Consider the following 22,364-nt stretch of genomic DNA (forward strand, 5'->3'; position numbering starts at 1 on the left):
GAAGTCCTGAGACCCGGAGACGGCGCAAGCGCAGAGCGTTCAATGGCGCCCGGGAACCTGTTGCCGCGTGGAGCGCGGGTCCGAGTGAAGATCTTCCTGGAGCCGGAGATCCGAGTCGCTCCTGGGAGAGGCCAGACCTGCTGGTGGTTGCGAAGAGGCTTCACCACGTTTCTCCCTTAAGCCTCCTGGCACCTCAGTCCTACCATGTACCCACGCTCGGGCCAAGCACGGAGGCTCGCCGCGCCAGGCTGCAGCTATGTCCTCTCCTGGCGTCTGGAGCTGCTCAAGTCCGGATTGGCATCTTCCTCCTCTTTTGCTGTTTGCAGGGACCCTTCAAGTCACTGAAACCCCCCAGGGCTCAGGCCTCTCATTGGCAAAATGAAGGTGACGGTCTTATCTGCTTCTCAGGGATGGATTAAAAGGCTCGTCCACGAGAGACAGTGTAAAAACGCCCGCCCCAGGGCAGGGCACGTAAGCATCAGTAAATGACCATTATTCTTTCAGCTGCAGCCAACACATGTCACTGAATGTCCGGGGGTTCTCGTGAGAGCCATTCACATCCGAGGACAAGACAGATTCATTCTGGCTATGGAAACAACTTTTCCCTCTCAGAAGACAGCATAAGATAACTTACAGGCACATTGTAATAAAATGCAACGAGAGGAACAAGAGACAGAATGAGAGAAGAAGGATTTTTACCATCACGTAGAATCAGGTTTCCACCCTTTCCAGGAGACCCTGAGACCCTTTTTCGTTTAAGTAGCAGCATCCTAATTGTCCGGCATCCGTGAGGTAAACCTTAAGCTCACATTCCCCTTCTTATCTGGAAAGAAGCAGGGAGAAGTTAGTTCCTCCAGGCCCCCCTCCTTTCCTCACCACACCCCTTGTTGGTTGACCCATCCGTCTGTCTTCCCAGCTGGACTCTCATTCCCCGGAGGGGGGGCCCGTCTGTCTGGTTCACTTGGTGAGTTCAGAGGCTATCGCAGTGCCGCATGATGATGAATATTTGCTGAATCACTGCTCTCCTACCCTGGGGTAGGACAGACAAGATGTTACTTGTGAAAACTGCACATTCCTGGAGTTCCCTTCGTGGCTCAGCAGTTTACAAATCGGACTAGTATCCATGAGGATTCGGGTTTGATCCCTGCCCTCCCTCAGTGGGTTAAGTGTCCCGCGTCACCGTGAGCTGTAGGTCACAGACTCGGCTCCGATCCTGCGTGGCTGTGGCTGTGGTGTAGGCTGGCAGCTGCAGCTCTGATTCGACCCCTAGCCTGAGAACATCCATATGCCAGGGGTGCAGCCCTAAAAAGACAAAAAGCACATTCCTGGGCCTCAGTCCTTTCCTACGGAATCGACCTCTGGAAGGTAGAACCTAGAAATCTGAAGTTTTTAAAAGTGTGCCAGGTAATGTTTTTGCTCACTAGGTTTAAGAACCCCTCATTTAAAAAAAATTCTTTGTACCCATGTCTGACTTCATCCCTAGTTTCTAAAGTCTTTTGAGATCAGCTCTGGGCATTTGAAGGCTTATTTTGAGGGGAGAGGGATAGGCAAGAAACAGATTTATTAAGAGGACACTTGTGAGAGATGCAGGAGGGCAGGCAAGGAGGCTCTGCCTTGAAGGCTTCTAAGGGCATTTTGAATCTCTACTTGCCAAGGGATCACAACCTAAATAACTCCTATGAAGTGGTCATGAGAGCTGGCTTTATGGACAGACCTGCTGGCTGGGGTTCAGCCGTGATTCCACCACTGCTGAGCTGTGTGGCCTTCAGCCAGGCCGGTACCTGTCTGAGTCCGTTTCCTCCTTTGTAAAGTGAGGGTAGGAATGATGTCCGCGTCATAGGGTTGCTGTGAGGGTTCAAAGAGCTGCTAGACGTAAGGCTGCGCCTGGCCCAGAGAGAGCGCCCCATGGACGCGCTGTCCCTAGTCCCAGGTGCCAGGCACCGTGCCAACAGCTTTTCATAAATAGTCTTACTTAACCGTAACAGTAAGGTGAGCTTCCATAGAAGCTGAAACTGAGACCCAGAGAGAGCAAGTGAGCAACCCTAAATCTAGGTGGGACCCAAACACAGGAGAATCTGATATAGCGCCCCCTCTGGCTCTTAGCCACCTCTTGAATGGTCCCCGCATGTCCCAGGGACTGGGGATGGGGGGGTGCAGTAGATGACAGCTCAGAAGACTTGTGACCCTAGATTCGCCTTTACAGGCAGTTTTTCAAGGAGGGAGTGGAGCATCCATAACAGGCGGTAGCTACCGGGTGTCTGAGTGAGAGGAGCTCAGAACACTGCCCAGTTGTTACTGGGCAAGACCCCAGGTACCCCAGGCTCAGTGCCCACAGGCCCGGCTCCCGGGGCCCAGGAAACCTGCCTCTGGCCACTAACGTGAGGCTTCGTGGGTTCCACTGTCTGCCAGCGCAGGCTCAGCAGACTGTTTCAGGTGTGAAAACTTGGACCAAGATTGCCAAAGACACAACAATTTTAAGCATAAGTCACACAAGCAGAACACTTATTCCAAAAGCATTGTTCTGGTCCCCTGAACCTCGGTTTTCTCATCTGTAAAATGGGAATAGCAGTTTAGGAAACATAATGATATACTGAGGATTTCTTGAGCTAAACCCTGGGGCCTGGCACCCTGTAAACACTGAGTAAAGGAGATTTGCTTCCTGTGTTTCCTTGTTACTCTCTTAAGCAAGCCTCCTCTCTCAGATTGGCCGTGAGCTTGACGTGCAGGCTGCAGCAGGAGTCCTGAGCCAGCTCTTTGAGAGCTTACTGTGTACAAGGGCCAGGGTGACAGAGGATACATCAGGAACACAAAGTCGGCAGCTGTACCCTCACTAGCACACCAGCCATGACAGGTGAGAACGCCTGCAGCACTTAACACCTGCTGCACTTTCTTTAACCCAGCATTTCCCGAACTAGTCTGTCACGAAGACCTTTTGGTTTCTGAGATCTTCTGTGGCTTCCAGAGGCCCCGTCACCAGGATTTCTGGTGTTCCCCTTGGGGGCAGCAGGTGGAGTTGCATTTCCGTGCCCTCACCCACGTGACACTTTGGTCAACAAGTTGTGAGCAGAAGTGGGGGGGGGGTCGTTGGATGAAAACCCTCAAGCACCGTACTCCTCCCCCAGCCCCACCCGGACAGGCTGGGGTGGGACAGGCTCAGTCCGAGGGGCCTCTAGTGTGAGAAGGAAACCCCTTGGGAGGTGGGGAGCCTTTGACAAACACGGCATAACCCATGTGTCCTGACAGAATCACTGGTGACGTCTTTAGAGACACCGGTTTCCAGCAAGCTCGCTCCGTGAAGGGCCCATCTGGCCCCGTCACAGACAGACAGGTGCAGTCCAGTGACTAGTTCTCTTAATAGAATCAGACCCCAAGCCTCTGAGGCCTCCAGGAAGGGATGCAGGTCCCCCTCCTCTGAGTTCGGGGCACCCTGTGCTGTGGACTCCACAGGGCGAGCACCCTGAGATGCGGGGCTCACCTCTGTCACCCATCTCCCCTGCGCCTGGGCCAAGCCCGCGAGGAAGGCACAGGGGGTGTGCAGCAAGCAGGGTGACAGGACAAGGCCCTGAGCTGGTGGGACGAGGGGGCAGCCTTGGCGGGCGGGAGGGAGGCAGCTTCTCCAGTAGGGGTGTGGAGCGACTTGACCCGCTCTGGTCCTGAGGCTGGCCCGAGAGGGGTGAGGCCTCCAGACCCCCCCCGGGGGTCCTTGTAGGGGCCCAGGGCAGGGGCAGGCTGCTGCCAGGGAGCCAGCTCCTAGAGCCGCTGAGTGGAGGTGGACAGGACAGGACTGGAGCCGGCTGGAGTGGGTGAGCGGGGATTCAGCGTGTCCCCAGGTCCTGGTTCAGGTGACCTGGGAGTCCACAGATGCAGGGCAGCTCATAGGGGGCCAGGAGCCCTGCACTGGAAGAGGGCTTCTGTTAGGAAGCCAGCCATGGGGACGAAGGGGGTCGGGTGGGCCAGGTGGCCAGAGCTGGGGAGGGGGTTGGAGTGAGCAAGCCCCCCTCCCCAGAGCAGCTTGTGTCCTTGGCAGAGCTGGCACGGCAGAGCTGGCACGTCCGAGCTGGGAAGAGCTTCGCACCCAGGATGGAGTCGGAGAGTCTGGGGTCCCGGAGGAAGGAGAGGGGAGGCAGGAGGGACACTCTGGCCCCCAGGGTCCAGGACAGAGCATGTGGGGGCCACCTGGGGCAGTGGGACCATAAACCCGGGGGGTGGGGGCGGTTAAAGGAGCTTGGCTGTGAGGGAAGGAAAGCAACACTGGCTCCTTGCAAAGGATGGAGGGGTGAGGAAAAACCTTAACGACCTTTTATTATGAAGTATCGTCCAACGAAAGAAATACATAGAAATTCAATCTAAAATAGAATTTCAGATAACAGCAAAACGGGAAGCGCCGGCAATATTTTGGCACACGTCCTTCCAGTCTGTTCTGCAGGTACACACCCACCCACATGCTCTTCCTTTTTTTCTTTGACCTTTTTTTAAAGAGACCAGGCTCATGTGTGCAACGAGTTTTGCTCTCTGTTTAGCAAACAGACTGGTCCCCGGCATTAGATCGACCGCACACGGGTGCCGCCTGCGCGTGGCGTGTTCCAGAGCATAACCGAGCCGTAAATAGACGGGGTCGCGGGTCCGGCCCAGGTGGGAGGGGGGTGCCTTGCCATTTTGACAAAAGCGTTATTCTTTCTTTTTTTAAAATTATAAAACACATGCTGCTCAGAAGAAGGCGGAATAATTTCACACGTAAGAAAATAGGTCCCATGCGATCCCATCCGCCGTTCGACGTGTCTTTCCTTGGAGTGAGCGCAGATCTAGCGTGTAGGATGTTGCCTGAGTGGAATGTGCTGGTTAAATTGTAAATACCGGTTAAATTGTGTCCGTTTAGGCCGAGGTTCACCAGGCTGTGGTTCTGACAGAAAAGGCAGCTGGGAATCCGTCCTGAGAGTCAGGCTCGGGGGTATGAAGGTGGGTGGTTGGGGTCCACGTGGGCCTCAGGCGGGCATGGCCTCCTGACGCCAGGCCACTCAGCAAGGGGACAGTGCTTTGTTCTGGGGCCAGGTGGCCGGGAGCGGCCGCCCCTCGCCGCCCTCACCCCATGCTGACCGCTTCCTGTACCAGAGACCACGCTTCTCTCTTCCTCCAACCCCACCGCAGCACGAGGCCTCCCGCCCAAACTCCTCCAGTCAACCTAGGAGCCTCCCCGGGCAGCTGAAGGGCTGCAAGAGGGCAGCCGTGGGCCCTCCACGCTGGTCTTCCCCGTACGACTTCCCAACCGAGCCATCTCACGTCCACGCCCGCACGTGAGGTTTCCTTAAGCTCTGAACCACTGCCTACGCTGAAAGTAGCTTCCTGGCTTTTCCTAAAGCAACTAGATTGCCTTTGGTTTCAGCGAGCTATAAACTCAGCACCGAGGCCATCTTCCAGACATCACAGACGTCAGCTGTGGCCTCTACTGGCCAGTCCACGGGGTGGGCGTCCGGGTCCAAGGAGGAGTGGGGAGGCTAGCAGCGCCCCTTGTGTTCTGGTTTGTGGGGGGAGGCTGGTGGCCGTTTGCTGCTGTCTGGGATCTGAAACAGATGAAGAATTCTAACTCAGCCACCGGCCCTTCTTACTCTGCATTCGTTCTCAGAAATCAGAAAGCAGCAGCAGCAGCCGGGCTGTGTCAACCATGCAGGTGGACAGGTCGCATCTGGAGAGACTGATTCAGCAAGTCTGAGGCCCATGGGAATCTGCATTGGCCGCCCCGCCACCAACATGCATGTCCCACCCCCTCCTGGTGGGGCTGGCATCTGAGCCACGTCCTTCAGACAAACCAACACTAGCTGACCCGCAGTGACCTGCACCTGTCCTCTGCCCTTCCCCTGCTTCATTGTCCAGCTCTCTCCTCTTCTGCCATCAAACCTGGGCCCAATGGGAGTTCCTGCTGCGGCACAGTGGCACAACTCAGGTTGCTACAGAGGCACTGGTTTGATCCCTGCCCGGCGCAGTGGGTTAAAGGATACGGCGTTGCTGCAGCTGAGGTATAGGGTGCAATTGGTGGCTTGGATTCAGTCCCTGGCCGGGAAACTTCCATATGCCCTGGGTGCCGCCATAAAAAACAAAACAAAACAAAAAACCCTGGCTCAATGGCACACATCCCCACCCCTCCCCGGCTTCACTGTGACCTATGCAACTACAACTTGATAAGCTTCCAGCAGACACACTGCAACCTCTCATTTGCTCAGCTGCCCCCATAGGTCAGGGCCCCCTCACTAGAGGATAAGCTCCCTGCCACCTACCTGGGACCCAGTGACATTTCTAGAATGGCATGTGAGGCCAGAGCAATGAGAGGGTGCCTGTGAGACCCACACGCCCACAGCCAAGTCATCTACCTGGACGTGGGGAGCAGACACCTCATCACCCGACAGCAAATCCGGGAGGTGGCCCACTGCAGCCACTGGATGTCGTCAGGCATGTCTGGAAGCCACATCACCAGTCTGCAGGGATAAAATGGACAGTGGCGCACCCATGGTGTGAGCACGAAGGCGAAGCCACAACAGAAACCAAAGGCAGCCGTCTTACAACAGTGCGAACAGGTGACCTCTGGGGTCACTCCTAACCCCACCTGACACATTCCAGAGACAAGCCCATTGAACAGCCGAAAGCAGAGGCAGGCCACTTTTTTTTTTTTTTTGCTGCCCCCACGGCATGCAGAAGTTCCCTGGCCCCAGGCCAGGGACTGACCCTGCACCACAGCTGTGACGACACCAGATTCATTACTGCTAGGTGACCAGGGAACTCCGTGGCTACTTTTGATTCAGGAAAGCTCAAGAGACTCCCATGGAACTAAAAGGAAACGCCCTTGGTTCTCCAGGATTTTACTCACCTGTGGCAACACGGCCACCAAGGCACAGCATCTTGTGGCTGAAGGTATCACCCCCTTCAGCCAGCTCTGCCAGGCTTGGCCATGTGTGTGGCCGGCAGAGGAAGGCACCAAGGAGGCCTGATCACTGCCTCTCAGACTCCCACCCCCCCCACCACTCGGACACAAAAGGACCCCATGCCTCAGCCTTTGAGAAATGTGGGAACAGACCTCAGCCCAGGGCAGGGCTGCATGGGAGCAGGTGGCTAATTCCGCAGCAAGGGGAACGGATATGGGACGGTGGTGGCCAAAGCGGGAGAGCTGCACTGCATCCTGAAGGATGCTTTGGACTTGAACAGATGCTAACTTGCTAAAAAGAAAGTAAACACCAAAATAAATCTGAAGAAGGCTGAGGGTACATAAATGCCCAGGAACCCAGCAGGCACACAAGCCTTGGCCTCAAATCCCCCACCACACACCATGAATAAAACACCAAAATAAAAGTGGAGTTCCTGTTGTGCCTCAGTGGGTTAAGAACCAGGAGTTTCCATTATGGCTCAGCAGTAATGAACCTGACTAGTATCCCTGAGGACGTGGGTCTGACCCCTGGCCTCCCTCAGTGGATTAAGGATCTGGCGTTGCCACAAGCTGGGGCACAGGTCACAGATGCAGCATGGATCTGGCATTGTCGTGGCTGTGGTGTAGGCTGGCAGCTGCAGCTGCAGCTCCAACTGGACCCCTAGCCTGGGAACTTCCACATGCCACGGGTGCGGGCCCAGAAAGGGCCCAGAAAGAAAAAAATAAAAGTGCAGACCTACAAGAAGTGACACACCTGTAACAGCCCCAAGAAAGCAGGTGGGACGGGCTGGGACTCCTCCACGAGCCGCTTTCCAGCATGTTCCATACAGACCATGAGCTCCGATGTATAAGGAGCCAGGCCCCGAGCCGCAGGCCGTACATGGATTCCCTCCCTTATTTCTCAGGCCGTGAGCAAGCCGCAAAGCCACGTGCAACGCTCACCTCTGGACCACAGCAATCGCAGACTCCAGGGGCAGCGTGCAAGGCAGCAGCATGTAGGACACGACCTTAATCGGTAAGAAGTTGCACATCTTGCTTATGTACCCGTCCGGGTTTCTAGCTGCTTCCCTCAGTGCTGCAAGATACCATGTAGAGGAAGAATCAGAAGCTTTCACAAAAGAGATGAGACGGGGAATGTGGCCAGACAGCCCCTGGATCACCTACGGGACACAAGGTCCCAGTTGACCCCGCTTTTATTCATCTATTTGTTTATTTATGTATTTTAATGGCTGCACCCCTGCAGCATATGGACATCCTGGACCAGGGATCAAACCTCTGCCTCCACAGCAACCAGAGGCATCCGGATTCCGTCTCTTCTGCCTGGAACTGCCCCCCTGCCCCCGCCTTCTCTTGCCCCTATAGAACAACCTCATGATGCTTCAAATAAGATTAACCTGGGCAGCTGCTGGTGACTGGTAACTCCTAGGGTGTCAGTGCCTCAGGGGCAGGAAATGGTGGGCCATTCATCTTTGAATTTCCCCAAATGCCCCACTGGAAGCTGGATGGTGCATTCATCCGTCCATCAAATAGTTGATGACGAAGGTTCAAGACTATGGTTTTGGGGGAGGGAGAAATTTGGGGGGGCTGCTCAAGAGGGAAGGCTTTGAGATGGGTGGACAGCAGAGACCAGGCCGCCCTGGAGCCCCCCCAAATCCAGTGTGCCTGGATCTTGGGAGCAGAGAGCACGGTCGGTTTAACTCAAACCTCAGCTGGAGTTTGTTTTCCTCTGGCTGTGACCCCATGGGAAGGGAGTCTGAGCCAGGGTCCGGGGGATGGGAGGCCTGTGCTGGGAGGTACCCCCCCCACCCTGGCCACGGATCCTGCCCCGCCCCATCTCAGAGGTCAGAGAGGTCAGCCTTCCTCGGCCGCCCTGCCCCCACAGAGCCAGCACCTAGCATGAGCTTGGGCGACAGGATCCGGATGTGCTCGTCCCAGGGCAGGATGCTGAGACGCAGGTGGTCCAGCAGCTCGTCTCCCTCGGGCCTCGCCTCCCAGGCGGCCACCCCCGGGGAAGAGTCCGGGCTCAAGGGCTCCCAGGGTGGCTCAAAGACGTCCCACTCTGCCAAGGACACATTCAGGCCGGGATAGGGCCTGTCACAGATGCCTACAAAGGGCACAGAAACAGACCCATCGGGTGACTTCAGACAGCGACCTCATTGCCCACCCGCCCACCCGCCCAGGCAGAGGGAAGCAAGTGAGACTGGGAAGCTGCAGGCTTGTTGTCTGCACCAGGCAGGGATCGACCAGGGCAGGCACCCCACTGGGAGAAAGAAGGGTGGGGCTTTGAAGCCGGGCGGATGTGAGTCAGCCTCCTGGCACCAGCACTCTCCAGCTGTGTGGGCCCTAGAGCCACAGGTGCATCCAGGAGGTCCAGAGATGCGGATTGGAACGAATTTATAATAACAGAGCCACTGGTTAAGCCAGCGTTCCAGTCCCTGCAGTGGCTGCTCAACTGCTACCGTTATCATCATCTCTGCTTCTCAGCTGAGGAATCAGAAGCACAGAGAGGTTAAGAGATTTGTCTGGAGCCACGCAGCCAATACATGGCAGAGAGGGATTCGAACCCAGGTCTGATGTCAGAGATGGCACCCTTCTGCCACATGGCCTCGAAAGAAGCAGGAAGTCAAGGAGTTTGTGCAGGTTCTGCCCTAGGTGTGGGGCTCAGGGCTAATACCGGTGAGTGGTTCCTGCTCTCCCCCTGGATGGGGGCAGCAGGATGGCGGGGTTGTTTTTTTTTTTTTTTTGTCTTTTTAGGGCCACACCCCTGGCATATGGAGGTTCCCAGGATAGGGGTCCAATCAGAGCTGCAGCTGCCGGCCTACACCACAGCCACATGGGATCCAAGCCGCATCTGCCGTCTATACCATAGCTCACGGCAACACCGTATCCTTAATCCACTGAGCAAGGCCAGGGATCGAACCTGCATCCTCACGGATGCTAATCAGATTCGTTTCCACTGAGCCACGACGGGAATGCCACAACGGCCCTGGCTCAGCTCTTGCCCTCGGAGCCTGTGCCTTGCTCCCCAGGTCACACCTCCCATCTCTGCCCTCCCAGAACTTTCCAGCCTCTATCAGACACACAGCACAGCTCACCTTCGGGGACTTCCTTCCCCTTAGGAATGGTTCAGAGAAGCTGTTCCCAGAGGACACCTGCCCCTCTCCCAGGCATCGTCCGCAGGACCCCAAGGAGGCTGGCCTGGCCGAGGGAGGACCTCGCTTACATGGTTAAACCCAAACACGGCACCAATGCTGCCAACGCACAGCCACACGCCAGTCTTTAGAATCACTAAGAATCACCTGGACGTACCTTGGTCCACATGCCTTTGGCTACAGATGGGGGAACAGAGGCCCAGGAAGGGAGGCGGCTTGTGCACAGTCACCTGATAACTTTTACAGGGCCCATCACCACCACTTATTCCCAGATTGCCCCGAATCTCCTCCCCAGTCCCGACTGCTCTCCAGAACCGAAAGTTGGTAACACGACCTCTTGCACAACCACCCAAATATATCCCTGGGGCATCGCCGGCTTTCCTGCAGAACCCACGCCCTCCCGAGTGCCCGGGCAGTGAGCAGAGCCCCTCCCCGACCCCCCACCCCAGTTGCAGAAGCCAGAGGCCAGGACTTTCCCTCCCGAATCTCTGGTGGGTCAGGTTGGTCATTTCCAAGTCTTGTTCCCTCAGGCCCCTTCCACCATCCTTGTGGCGCAACCCCAGCCAAGCTTCCTTGGCCTCCTGCATGCTGGTTTTCCAGGAAGCCTTGGCAGGCTGGGCAGGGGAAGGGGAGGGGGGGTGTTTCTGCAGAGGTCTCCTCCCACTGCCCTCACTCCAGCTTCAGCAGCCCTCTGTTGCTGCAGGATGCAAACCCCTCAACGAGGCCTGGCGGAGCGCAGCCCCTCCCTCCACTTAGCATTCATCGCCTCTCCCGCCCCCTCCTCTCTGTCCACCTCTCCAGGTACACACGCCTTCTGTCCGTCCTCCAACGGACAACTTGCCTGCAGGCCTCATATTCACGTTGCCCACACCTGGGATGCTCCAAGTCACCCCCAAGGCATCCACCTGGAGGCCCTGCTTTTTCCTGCCTTGCAATCCCTCCTGTGTGACCCTCCAGCATCCTGGCACACCATCCGCCTTCTGCTCACCTGTGTGCCCAGCCTGCCGCAAGACTACACTCCAGAGGACAGGGGGCCACATCCGTCTGTCCACCACGCTGTCCTTAGCACAGAGCCCAGGGCCTGGCATCTGGGAGATACACGGTAAACGTTTTCTGCATAAAGACGTGTCTGTCCTGTGAGCCACACCTTCTCTGCGGTTTTGGTCAAAGGCTGATTCAGGGGATCAATGCATGAACCAGCTTTTAGTATCAAAGAAAAAGAGCCCCAAACATGCACTCTTAACATTTCGACTCCCGCAGCCTGGATGAGCCAGGCCGACTCGACTCAAAGGCTGGAAACGGGCCCCAGCAGGTGTGCGTGGCCTGCGCCTGGCTGGAGGCATCCCATCTGCGGCCAGAAACCCTGTCTTCCTCTCTTGTCAAACTAAAGGCTCACAATAGTTCAAGCAGAAAAGAAAAGCAGGAGTTCCCATCATGGCTCAGTGGTAATGGACCTGATTAGTATCCATGAGGACACAGGCTCAATCCCTGGCCTCACTCACTGGGTTAAGGATCAGGTGTTGCCGTGAGCTGTGGTGTAAGTCAAAGATGGAGCCTGGATCTAGCACTGCTGTGGCTGTGGTGTAGGCTGGCAGCAACTCCAATTTGACCCCCAGCCTGGGAACTTCCACATACCACGGGTACGGACCTTAAAAAAAAAAAAGACGAAAAAAAAAAAGAGAGAGAAAGAAAAGGAAGTGCCTTCAGCCTGGGGACACCTGGGGACGTGTGACAGCCTGGGTTCAGATCCCAGCTCTGCCCCCCCAAGTGAGTGGCCTCTGTAAAGTGGGGCAAAGATGTCCTCTGTCCCAGGGTTAATGGGAGGGCTGAGCAAGACAGTGGGGGGAGGTGGTGGGCGCTGAGTTTAGAACCAATATCACTCTCCCGTTTCCCAAGCCCATGAATAGAACGCTCGTTAAAGGCGCTCACCTGGAATCCCCACTGTGGCTCAGAAGGTTAAGAACCCGACTGTGAGGATGTAGGTTTGATCCCTGGCCTTGCTCAGTGGGTTAAGGATCCGGCGCTGCCATGAGCTGGAAGCTGTGGCGTAGGTGGCAGAAATGGCTTGGCTCCAGCATTGCTGTGGCTGTGGCACAGGCCAGCAGCTGCAACCCCACTCCATCCCTAGTGTGGGAATGTCCGTAGGCCGTGTGGCTCTCCCCCAACCCCCCATACCTACCATTCTCTTCCAAGAACCTGACGGCATCTAGATACCCTCGAAGGCATATCTCTCCAAGTACCTGGGGACAAATCAAGGAAGTAACTGCCCACGGGAGTCACCAAGCTCCATTCCTTTAAACATCACTTGAAGGTGGCAGACACAAGCCCAAGAATTGTCTAAGTTCTGAGCCACTGCCACTGCCACTGCGGGGCGGGACAGGGCCTCTGCGTGCCCAGGAGACAGCTCTCCTGCAGGGCTCAGCTCAAAGGACACCCCTGGTGACAGGTGCTGGTTCCTCTGGGCCCCCTTGGTCCCTGGACAATCTCAACCCGAACAAACCTCAGGGCCTGATCTATTTGACATGGGACAGAGACAGCTGCTACCTCTGCTCCTCTGCACACAAACCACACGGGGAAACCAGTCCTGTGTATAGCCACCCCTCTCCCCGCGAGCACACGCTGTCACATACATGCCACCGCATGGCCTTCTTTCTCCCTGGGGAGCAGTGCTGTGTGCATCTGCCAATTTTCTTACTACCTTCGGGTGGCTAAGTCCACTATACTGCAACAGCAATCAAGAAAGATTAAACCACCAAACGCAGGTGTAGTTCTCCACACAGCTGCAAATAGGAATCATGGGCGGGGTGGGGTAGAGAGGGAGCTCCCTGGTTGTCCAGTAGTTAGGACTCGGTGTTTTCACCACTGTAGCCCCGGGGTTCAATCCCTGGCCTGGGAACTGAGATCCCACATCAAGCTGCTGCATGCCTCAACCCCCCGCCCCTCAAAAGAAAAAGAATCATTGGGATAATTTTAAAAAAAAATCCTACCACCCAGGCTGCTGATACTTAAGCCTTGGCCCTTAGATGTGGGATGGGAGCAGCCGCTGTTTAAATGTCCCTGGGGGGGAGTTCCCACTGTGGCTCAACGGGATTGGTAGTGTCTCTGGAGCACTGGGACACAGGTTCAATCTCCAGAGCAGTACAGTGGGTTAAGGATCAGGGCATTGCCCCAGCTGCAGTGTAGGTCACAACCATGGCTCGGATCCGATCCCAGGGATCTCCATATGCCAGAGGGCTGCCAAAAAACCAAAAAAAAGAAGAAGAATCTATGCATAAAAGTCCCCAGGGGATTCCGACGGCCAGAGGGGGCAGCACTGAGCTAGGACAAGAGCCTAGCCAAAGAGGGGGTCTGTTTGCATCCACTGGTTTGCAAAGGACAGCTGGTGGGTCCCCGGCAGCCAAGAGAGGTCCCTCCAGAACCCATGGCCTCCCTCACCTTGACATCCGGAGGGAAGAGTGCCCGGCTTATCAGGTAGATGTTCTCTGAGCAGAGGCGCAGATTGAGCTTGGTGAAGTCCACGTGAAGAAAGTTCGTGGACTTGACCTTAGGGCAGATGTCATTCTCCCCATAGAAAGGGGACACGGTGATGGTCGTTTTGGAATCAAAGAAAGGCACATTGTCACTCACTCCTCCATCCACATATCGCTTTTAAGGGAGAAAAAAAAAAGCAAAACACAGGAGGCATTGTCAGAAGCTCTGGGCTGTGTGTTTTCTTTTCTTTTTTTTTTTTTTTTTTTGTCTTTTTACTATTTCTTGGGCCACTGCCCCAGCATATGGAGGTTCCCAGGCTAGAGGTCAAATCGGAGCTGTAGCCACCGGCCTACGCCAGAGCCACAGCAACGCAGGATCTGAGCCGCGTCTGCAACCTACACCACAGCTCACGGCAACACCGGATCGTTAACCCACTGAGCAAGGGCAGGGACCGAACCCGCAACCTCATGGTTCCTAGTCGGATTCGTTAACCACTGCGCCACGACGGGAACTCCTGTGTTTTCATTTGTATTGACTTTTAGCACTGCACCCGCGGCATATGGAGGTTCCCAGGGTAGGGGTCGAATCGGAGCTGCAGCTGCCAGCCTACACCACAGTCACGGCAATGCCAGATCTGAGCCACGTCTGTGACCTACACTACAACTCACGGCAATGCCGGATCCCCAACCCTCTAAACAAGGCCAGGGATCGAACCCACATCCTCATGGATACGAGTTAGATTCGTTTCAGCTGCACCACAACAGAAACTCCTTCTGTGCGTTTCAGATGATGGGCAGAGAGCTGCAGGCGGATACGCTGGGAGGACGGGACTTTGGAGTTACTCTTTTAGGAACTCCTTCCTGAGCACCTCTGCGCCAGGCCAGGCTGCAGGCTGGCACTCAGGGTTGCTACATGCTGTTGTGTAGTTTGTGCACTGCACAAAAAGCACCAAGCAAAACAGGCAGACAGAGGCTGGCGTCTGACCCACATTGTGGTGGCCAAGTCCTAAGCCCAGGTGGGCGTCCCTGGATGTGACCATGTAATTTGCACAAAGGCGCTGTTTAGCTGTGTCCACTGGGGACAGTGGGATGTGGACTCAGCCCTGAGGGAGATGGAGGGTCATGGGCCCTTGCCGCCCGAGAAATCTTGGACAACACAATCGGTGAGCCTGGCTCTGTCCACAACTGGGAAATGAGAAGCAGCCCTGGAGACTCCACAACACAGAGAAACTGGGACTTGAACAGCCCTCGGAAAATGGAATCTTAACCCACAACTAAGTAGCATTTGGGGTAAGTTCTGTAAGAACCACGGCTGTGGTTTTCCTTAGTGCCCACAGCTAGGCTGCAGCAGGCAGGTCTGAGGACAACCTGGACCAAGTCTGCATCTATGACACCAGCGTCCAGAATGAGTGCCGAACCCACGACCATCACAGCCCAGACGTCAGTGTCCACAGGGGGAGGCCTTCAAATATCACATCTTCCAAATATCAGACCTTCCCCGGCCAGTCCTTCCAAAGAGAACTCTCAGGGCACGCCTTGGCCAAAAACAAGTCCAGAAAGGAATCAGGCATGTCAGCCGTGCCTTAGCTATCAAGATACTCTTGCCTTGGAGTTCCTGTCGTGGCTCAGCAGTTAACCAGCCCGACTAGCATCCCTAAGGCCGTGGGTTTGATCCCTGGCCTCGCTCAGTGGGTTAAGGATCGGCGTTGCCATGGGCTGTGGTGTAGGTCACAGGCGTGGCTCAGATTCCGAGTTGCTGTGGCTGTGGCTGTGGCCGGCAGCTGTAGCTCCGATTGGACCCCTAGCCTGGGAACCTCCATATGCCGAGGGTGCAGCCCTAAAAAAAAGACCAAAAAAAAAAAAAAAAGACAGAGAGATACTCTTGCTTTGAGTCCAAAAATGACTAGATATGTACACACAGCAGTATTTTCTCAACTGTTGCCAGACACTCTGTATGGAAGCTGGAGGGGAGCATCTACAAGCTCACGGGTGGGGGCTTCCCTGGCGGCTCAGTGGTGGAGAACCCAGTGTTGCCTGGCGTTCCCTCTGTGGTGCAACAGGGTCGGTGTCTCTGCAGTGCCAGGACGCAGGTTTGATCCCCAGCCTGGAGCAGTGGGTTAAAGACTCTCATGGCCACAACTGCAGCCTAGGTTGCAACTGCAGCTTGGATCTAATCCCTGGCCTGGGAACTCCATAGGCTGCAAGGTGGCTGAAAAAGAAAAAAATAAAATAAAAATAAAAACAGAAAGTGCCTTCCTGCTGAGACACCGGGATATCGTGTGCTCTCTCCCAAAGTTGTGACAAGCCAAACCATCACCAGACATTGCCAAGGTTCTGGGATGGGAGGGGCCAGAAGGGTGTCCCGTTGACAACCCCTGCTCTAGGAGGAAGCTGCCAAGTGGTCCGGCATCGCCCAGCATCTAGGCCCGAGCCTGCGGGACGAACCCCGCAACTTCTGTTTCTCCACCGGCAGGGCTCGGAATCAGTCCTGCGTGTTTTCGTCTCTGTTGAATGGAGCCAGACTGAAATTTGTGGGTAGCTCCTGCCCCAAGCATCGCCCTGAAGAGGCCAGAGTCGGGCTCAGAAAGGACAGAAACTCCAACCCCTAAAAATAAAGCTCTATGTTCAGCGAGGAACCGACTCTAAAGCATCTTATCCTTTAACTAGGCCACTGGGCACCTATTTTGCTGCTCCTGGGACGATGACGCCAACAGCTTACCCGACACATAACCAGCTAATGATGGTCCCAGGCAGCCCGGAAGCGGGGCCAGCGATGGAATTTCTGTCTCCAAACTGAGACACGAAAGGCTTTGCGTCTGGGGATGGGGCCCGAGGTCCCACAGCGCCTGAGCCCCGCGCCTCACGGGCAGGAGCTGCGCAGACACAGTTTCGAAGCGGACTTACCTCGCCTCTGAAGGAAGGAGGGATGAAGCCGCTGACCAGAGGGATGAAGGAGGAGCACAGCAAGGCCTGTGAAATAGAAAGCGAGTGGAACCGAGGGCCAGAACAGGCTCCCTTTCATTTCCCTGGGCCTTGATAAGCCTTCTCCAGGCCAGAAGAGCAACGAGCCCAAAAGGGCTCTTTGCGTGTAGTAGGTGCTTTCATAAATGGCGGGATGGGGGTGAACCCACCTGCAAATCTCTGATCTCAAGCGCAATGATACGTTCTCTGACCACGCCGGCTGCAGACCTGAACTGCCTTCCCTGCTCCCCCACGAGGCCCCCACCGCGCCATCACGGGCAGGCCCAAGGGTCCATGACTAGCTGCTTGGCCGGGAAGGGGTGCCATCGGGGCTGACATTCATCAGAATCACCCAGAAGGCGGGTCAACCCACAGACGGGATTGCTGAAGCAGCAGGTTGGAGGTGGGGCCCGAGAGTCTGCAACTCTTAACAGGCCTGCTGGGGAGGCTGAAGGTGCTGGTCCAGGAACCAGGCTCTGTGTCACCCTCTACTGGAGAGCACTGAGCAGGACGGAACACTGATACAACGAGAGAAAGGACGCACGCAGGGGCTCACAGGTGCTGGCTGTCCCAGCTCTCACACAAGGCACATCAGCCAAATTCACTGGTATTTTGATACGGCCTGTGATCCTCTCTGGGCTACAGCCTGAGGACAGAGGCAAATAAGACAAGCGCCTGCCCCTGTGGGGCTTCACCGGAGGGGTCCTCACTAAGGAACAGGCATTGCTGGGAGGAGGTGTGCATTTCTGGGACAAGGCCCCTGGAGCAAGAGGTCGTGAGCCAAGTCTTGAAGGATGGGGACGTGTTATTTGAAACTGAAACTAGGAGCTCCCTGCTGGATCCAGTGCTGTGACATGGGTTCTATTCCTGGCCCGGAAATTCCGTGTGCTGTGGGTGCACCTCCCCCCTGCCGAAAAAGCTGAAACCGAAACTGTCCTAGAGCACTCAGGGTTTGCCGGTGCTCCAGACCCGATCACCAGATCCACACCAAGTTTACGGCACTCCGGTAGGAAGCAAACCAGCATCTTAGGCAACCAGGAACGGGGCAGGTGGCCTGCGACAGCCCCCTCTGTGTTGCTTTCAGAACAAAACGGCCTTTCCTGCTTGACAGCACCCGATAAGCAAACTGCTTACGTCCAGGACTTCCTCTTTGGACCGAAAGTCAGACACCAGCACGTTTTTCCCATCGGACACTCTGGTGAGCGAGATGCAGAGTTTGCCGGAGAGGAGCTGGTGGGCGTTGTCTGGGAGGATTCTGCGCAGACCTTCTCGGAGGCGCTTGCTCAGGTTGAAGGATGGGTGGAGGATGCTGAGGCTCCGGCTCCTGGCACTGCGGACAAGGCCCATGAGCATCTCCAGCGTCTGGTCTGGGAGGGTGGCGGAGAGACAAATATACAAAGGCGTGGACCACCCTGGAGATGTGGCTTCTTCATGGCAAGACCAGAGACCTGACGGCAGGGAAGCCGCCAGCCTCTCCCCTTCCCTCGTCCTGCCCTGTCTGATCCAGCAGCCACACTCGGCTCCCGAGCCCGAGAAATGGCTGGTCCAAAGTGAGATGGGTAAAAGACACACGGGCTCTCAAAGGCTTCGGACGACAACAACAAAAAGTAAAATCGGAGTTCCCTGGTGGCTCAGCCAGTTAAGGATCTGGCATTGTCACTGCCGTGGCTCAGGCTGCTGCAGTGGTGCAGGTTTGATCCCTGGCCCGGGAATTTCTGCATGCCAAGAGCATGGCCAAAAAAAAAAAAAAGAAAAGTAGTAAAATATTTCGGGAATAATGTTTTATATTGATCAGATGTGAAAATGATGACGCTTCAGCTATACTGGGATAAAATTAATTTCATTTATGTCTTATTTTTTCCATGTGGCTACTAGCAAATGCAAGATGTACATGTTTCTACTGGTTAGTGCTGCTCGAGGCCATGGCCACAGGAATGAGCCTCAGAGGCCCACGTGAGCCCTCTCCTCCCCTCCATCCCTCCATCGGGCCAGAAGCCAGGAACTTACAGCATCGCAGCTTTAGCACAAACAGGCCTGGCACCACCGGGAGCAGAGCGCAAGTGCAGCCTGGGACCTGGGTCTGAATCCTGCCTCCACCTCTTGCTAGCTGACCGACTGAAATAAGTCACTGCACTGCCTCTCTAAGTCTCAGACTGTAGGACTGGGGTTTTTTTCTTTTTAGGGCCGCACCCCTAGCATACAGAAGTTCCCAGGCCAAGGGTCCAATTGGAGCTGCAGCTGCCGGCCTACGCCACAGCCATGGCCACGCCAGATCCGAGCTGCATCTGTGACCTATGCCACAGCTTGTGCCAATGCTGGACCCTTAACCCACCGAGTGAGGTCAGGGATCAAACCCGCATCCTCACAGACACTCTGCTGGGTTCTCAACCCACTGAACCATGACGGGAACTCCCAGACTCTGTGTTTTTAACCTGGGACAGGGTTTACCTACCTTTTGGAGGGAGAGGGGATTAGATACACTATAAGCTGTAGGCACTCGACCCAGAGGAAGCATGTAATAAATAACTAGACCTAACTTTTCACCTCCGATGCCAGAATTGCCAGACCGTCCAGTGGGCACAGGGCATGTTCATGCTCCATCTGGCCTCACTCACTGGCCTGCTCCTCTCTGGCAGACCTGCACTGCCCTGGCAGGTTCCTGTCCCGGCCCGAGCCCTGGTCGACCACGAGCCCTGGGATGCAGAAGGTCAGGCACACCTCAGCCGGTCCTGACCCACTTCCATCTCCACCCAGCAATCCCCGCACACGTGGCCCCCAGAGCCCAGGGAGAAGGTGCACAACTGTGCCTCGCTGGCTGGCTCCCCCAGGCTCTCCTGCCAAGTCAGTCTTGGTTTAGAGGCGCTCTCGGGAGTCCTGCCCAAGTCACAGGCCCCGGGAAATGCTCCCTGGCGGTCCCCCAAGTGAGACAGGCGGTTAAAGCAGGAGCCTGGGGCTCCCAGAACCTGAGAAGCAGCTCCAGCGGAAACCTCCAGACCCACTTTGCAGGAACTTAGTGGCCCCGGCGTCCCCCTGCAGGGCACAGTCCCAGGCTGCACCTGTCCTCTGCCTGTTAGGAAACCCGCTGACACTGGGGTCAATGCACTTCAGGTGCTGGGGTCTGTGCATTTGAATCAGGCCCCAATTAAACATCTGCCCATGTGGATGTCTCTGGGTCACAACCTCGGGACACAAGAGTTGGCGTTTATCGTTGCTAAAGCCCACGGTGTGCACACTAGCTGGAGTAGCCAGCGCCGTCCTCAGAGATCACATTTCCTGCCCTTTGCTCCTCTCCCCCTCAGCGGGGAGGGCAGCCAGCATGGCCTCTCTTAATCCCCACCTCTTGATCAGCCCAGGGTCTGCTCACTGACCCTACCCAATGGCAGGGCTGTGCTTGCTGGCATGGGATTCCTGGCCACCAGGAACAAAGTCACTCTCTGCTGGCAGTGTCCAGCACCGCAGTGCCTGGATAGAGCAAAGAGTAAGCTGTTTTACAGCCTAATTAAACAAGGGCTGATAAGGGGCATTATTCTCCTGTCTGGGCACTTTTGTGTGCCAACAGCTCTAGGCTGCCACCCGTTCTAGGCCCTGGCCCCTGGCTAGCGCACCAGGCCAAGGATGCTTTTCCTGGTCATTTAAGCCAGCTGGCCACAAGTCCCGGCCAGTCCTCTCCTCCCAAACGGGCACCCACATGGACAGAGAGGCTTCCTTAGGACCAGATTCAAGTGCCCGGGACTTAGCTTCCAGAGCTGTGACCGGATGTGTGGGAGGGGAGGATGGGATGGGGGTGTCCAGGGGTCCATTCTAGGCCAGGAAGGGTCTCGAATACTGAAAAGGGGGCGAGGAGACACCTTTCCGACGTCCCCTCCCCTCCACCCCACCCTTGCCACAACACATCTCTCCCCAAGCCCCTTCCCTTCCAAGCCACCGAGCTGCCCTCTGCCCAAAAGGCACGCGACCCCAGGGAGGGTTGGACAGAGAGCAAAGGCTCCCGGGGGAGGAGTGTCTCCAGCCCCTCTAATGCCCGGAGGAAAGAAGGCACCCACCCCGAGCAGACACGGGCCAAAGTTCCCCTCCTGGATGGACCCAGGGCAAATCGTCCCTCTGCCCCCGACACCCCGGCATCGTCAGTCCCGGGTAGGGGGCTTCCTTCAAGCCTGGGCGCCAAAAGGGAGCTGAGGCGGGGATGCGCTCAGGGTTCCCACGCGCGGCAGAGCCGCCCGCCCGACGCGCCCCCGCTCCTAGGCCGGGCACCCGAGCTCCCCGCGCGCGGGGGCGAGAGGACACATCGGAGGAGGCGCCCGTCTGGGAAGACCCTGCTGTGGACCCCGCAGCGTGTGTCCAAGCCCCGCTCCCCCGCGCGCGCCCGCTCCGCGCGGAGCCGGGAGGCGGCCCCGACCTACCCAGCGAGGTCCCGGAGAGGAAGACGGCGCAGTGCAGCGCCCCGGCCGAGGTTCCGAAGAACCTGTGCGCGTGGCGGATGAGGTGCGGGGCGCGCTCGCACAGGCAGCGGGTCACCCCGACGTGGTAGAAGCCCAGGAAGCCGCAGCCCACGAAGGACAGGCTCCAGCCGCGCTCGGAGTCGTACATAACCGCGGCGGGGCGGGGGCGTCCGAGGTCCGAGTACGTGGCTGCTCCGCCGGCGCCCAGGAGCCCTCTCTGCCTCCCCGCCGCGGCCCAGGCGGTCCCGGCGTGATGTCACCCGGCCGGCCTCGGCCCCCTCGGACCACGCGAGCGAGCCGGCGGGCTGCCCAATGGGAGGGCTGGGGGCGGGGGGAGAGGAGGGAGGAGGGGAGGGGAGGGGGAGGAGAGGGGAGGGGAGGGGGAGGAGAGGGGAGGGGAGGAAAGGGGAGGGGAGGGGAGGGGAGGGGAGGGGAGGGGAGGGGAGGGGAGGGGGAGGAGGGCTTGCGCTGGAGTGAGGGTGGCCGGAGGCTTCTTCTGTGGCTCGAAAAGGACGGTGGTTGTCCTGGAGAGAAACAGCTTCCTTTTCCGTTCCTTTTCATGCCTTAAATCAGGGAAAGAGTAAGAGTTGCCCACTTGGCTTCTTAATAGCCTTTGGACACTTTATCATTTCCCTTTTTACAGAAGGAAGCGAGTCTTAAGCAGGCACTAGCATCTAAACAGAATTCCATGAGTTCCCGCGGTGGCTCAGCTGAAACAATGTGACTAGCATCCATGAGGACGCAGGTTGGATCCCCGGCCTCCCTCAGTGGGTTAAGGATCCTGGGTTGCCACGAGCTGTGGTGTAAGTCGCAGACGCATCTCAGGCATCTCAGATCTGGCGTTGCGGCGGCTGCGGCATAGTCCGGCATCTACAGCTCCAATTTGACCCCTAGCCTGGGAACTTCCATGTGTTGAGGGTTCGGCTCGAAAAAGACCCAAGAAAAAAAAAGAAAAAAGTTCGCGTCTCTGCTTTGGTTTCCCGAAGGTTTTGTGCAATGTCCTGAATTCCTGGCAACCCATAGAGATTTTTCATTTAATGATAATGACACAAAGTTTCCTTTTTGGTTTCTCGCTTCTACATAAAAACTGGGACTAACAGGTGCTTGGTGCTGGGAGGTGGAGTAGGTGGTGAGCCCTCAGGGGCTCAGGTCTGCATGGTTACTGGTACCCTGGCGACATGCCTACGATCCTCCTGATTGCTGTGTCTGCTGGAAGCAGTTCCACAGCAGCCCTCGCAGGGAGGTGAGACCTTTGCCAGGAGTTGCACAGCCAACAGTCCAGGTTACTGCGCCGTCGTGGTCCCCCCCCCCCCCGCCCCGGTCGTGCGTGGCCAGAGAGGCCCTCCCTCTTCTCCACCGAGGTCCACAGTGGAGTGCAGAGTGTGGGCTTTGGGATCAGGCCTCCCCCCCTGTGTGCCCCGTGTCCTCCTCT

General features: G+C 56.6%; 1 protein-coding gene and 1 long non-coding RNA gene across 7 annotated transcripts; one reads left to right on the forward strand and one right to left on the reverse strand.

Moving 5' to 3' along the window:
- Positions 1–30: 30 nt before the first annotated feature.
- LOC110260616 (uncharacterized) lies at positions 31–8,313 on the forward strand. The gene is made up of 4 exons (XR_002343856.2): positions 31–1,404; positions 2,686–2,851; positions 5,621–7,537; positions 7,576–8,313. It is a non-coding gene; the product is annotated as an uncharacterized LOC110260616 (long non-coding RNA).
- PNPLA3 (patatin like phospholipase domain containing 3) lies at positions 4,270–21,218 on the reverse strand. Of its 6 annotated transcripts, none has more exons than XR_014845095.1 (10): positions 20,894–21,218; positions 17,628–17,860; positions 16,437–16,502; positions 13,498–13,707; positions 12,242–12,302; positions 11,992–12,102; positions 8,802–9,014; positions 7,853–7,985; positions 6,363–6,467; positions 4,270–5,558 (listed from the first exon to the last, which is right to left on the reverse strand). XR_014845095.1 is itself a non-coding variant. In XM_021090847.2 (10 exons), exons 1-10 carry the CDS (start codon positions 21,078–21,080, stop codon positions 5,441–5,443), a joined length of 1,509 nt encoding a protein of 502 aa, XP_020946506.2. In that variant the 5' UTR covers positions 21,081–21,218; the 3' UTR covers positions 4,270–5,440.
- Positions 21,219–22,364: the final 1,146 nt, after the last annotated feature.

Source organism: Sus scrofa, chromosome 5, assembly GCF_054392235.1.
Source record: "Sus scrofa isolate SSC_HxYL_T2T_F1_AM1 chromosome 5, Sscrofa_HxYL_maternal_Yorkshire_Landrace_v2.0, whole genome shotgun sequence".
NCBI lineage: Eukaryota > Metazoa > Chordata > Mammalia > Artiodactyla > Suidae > Sus > Sus scrofa.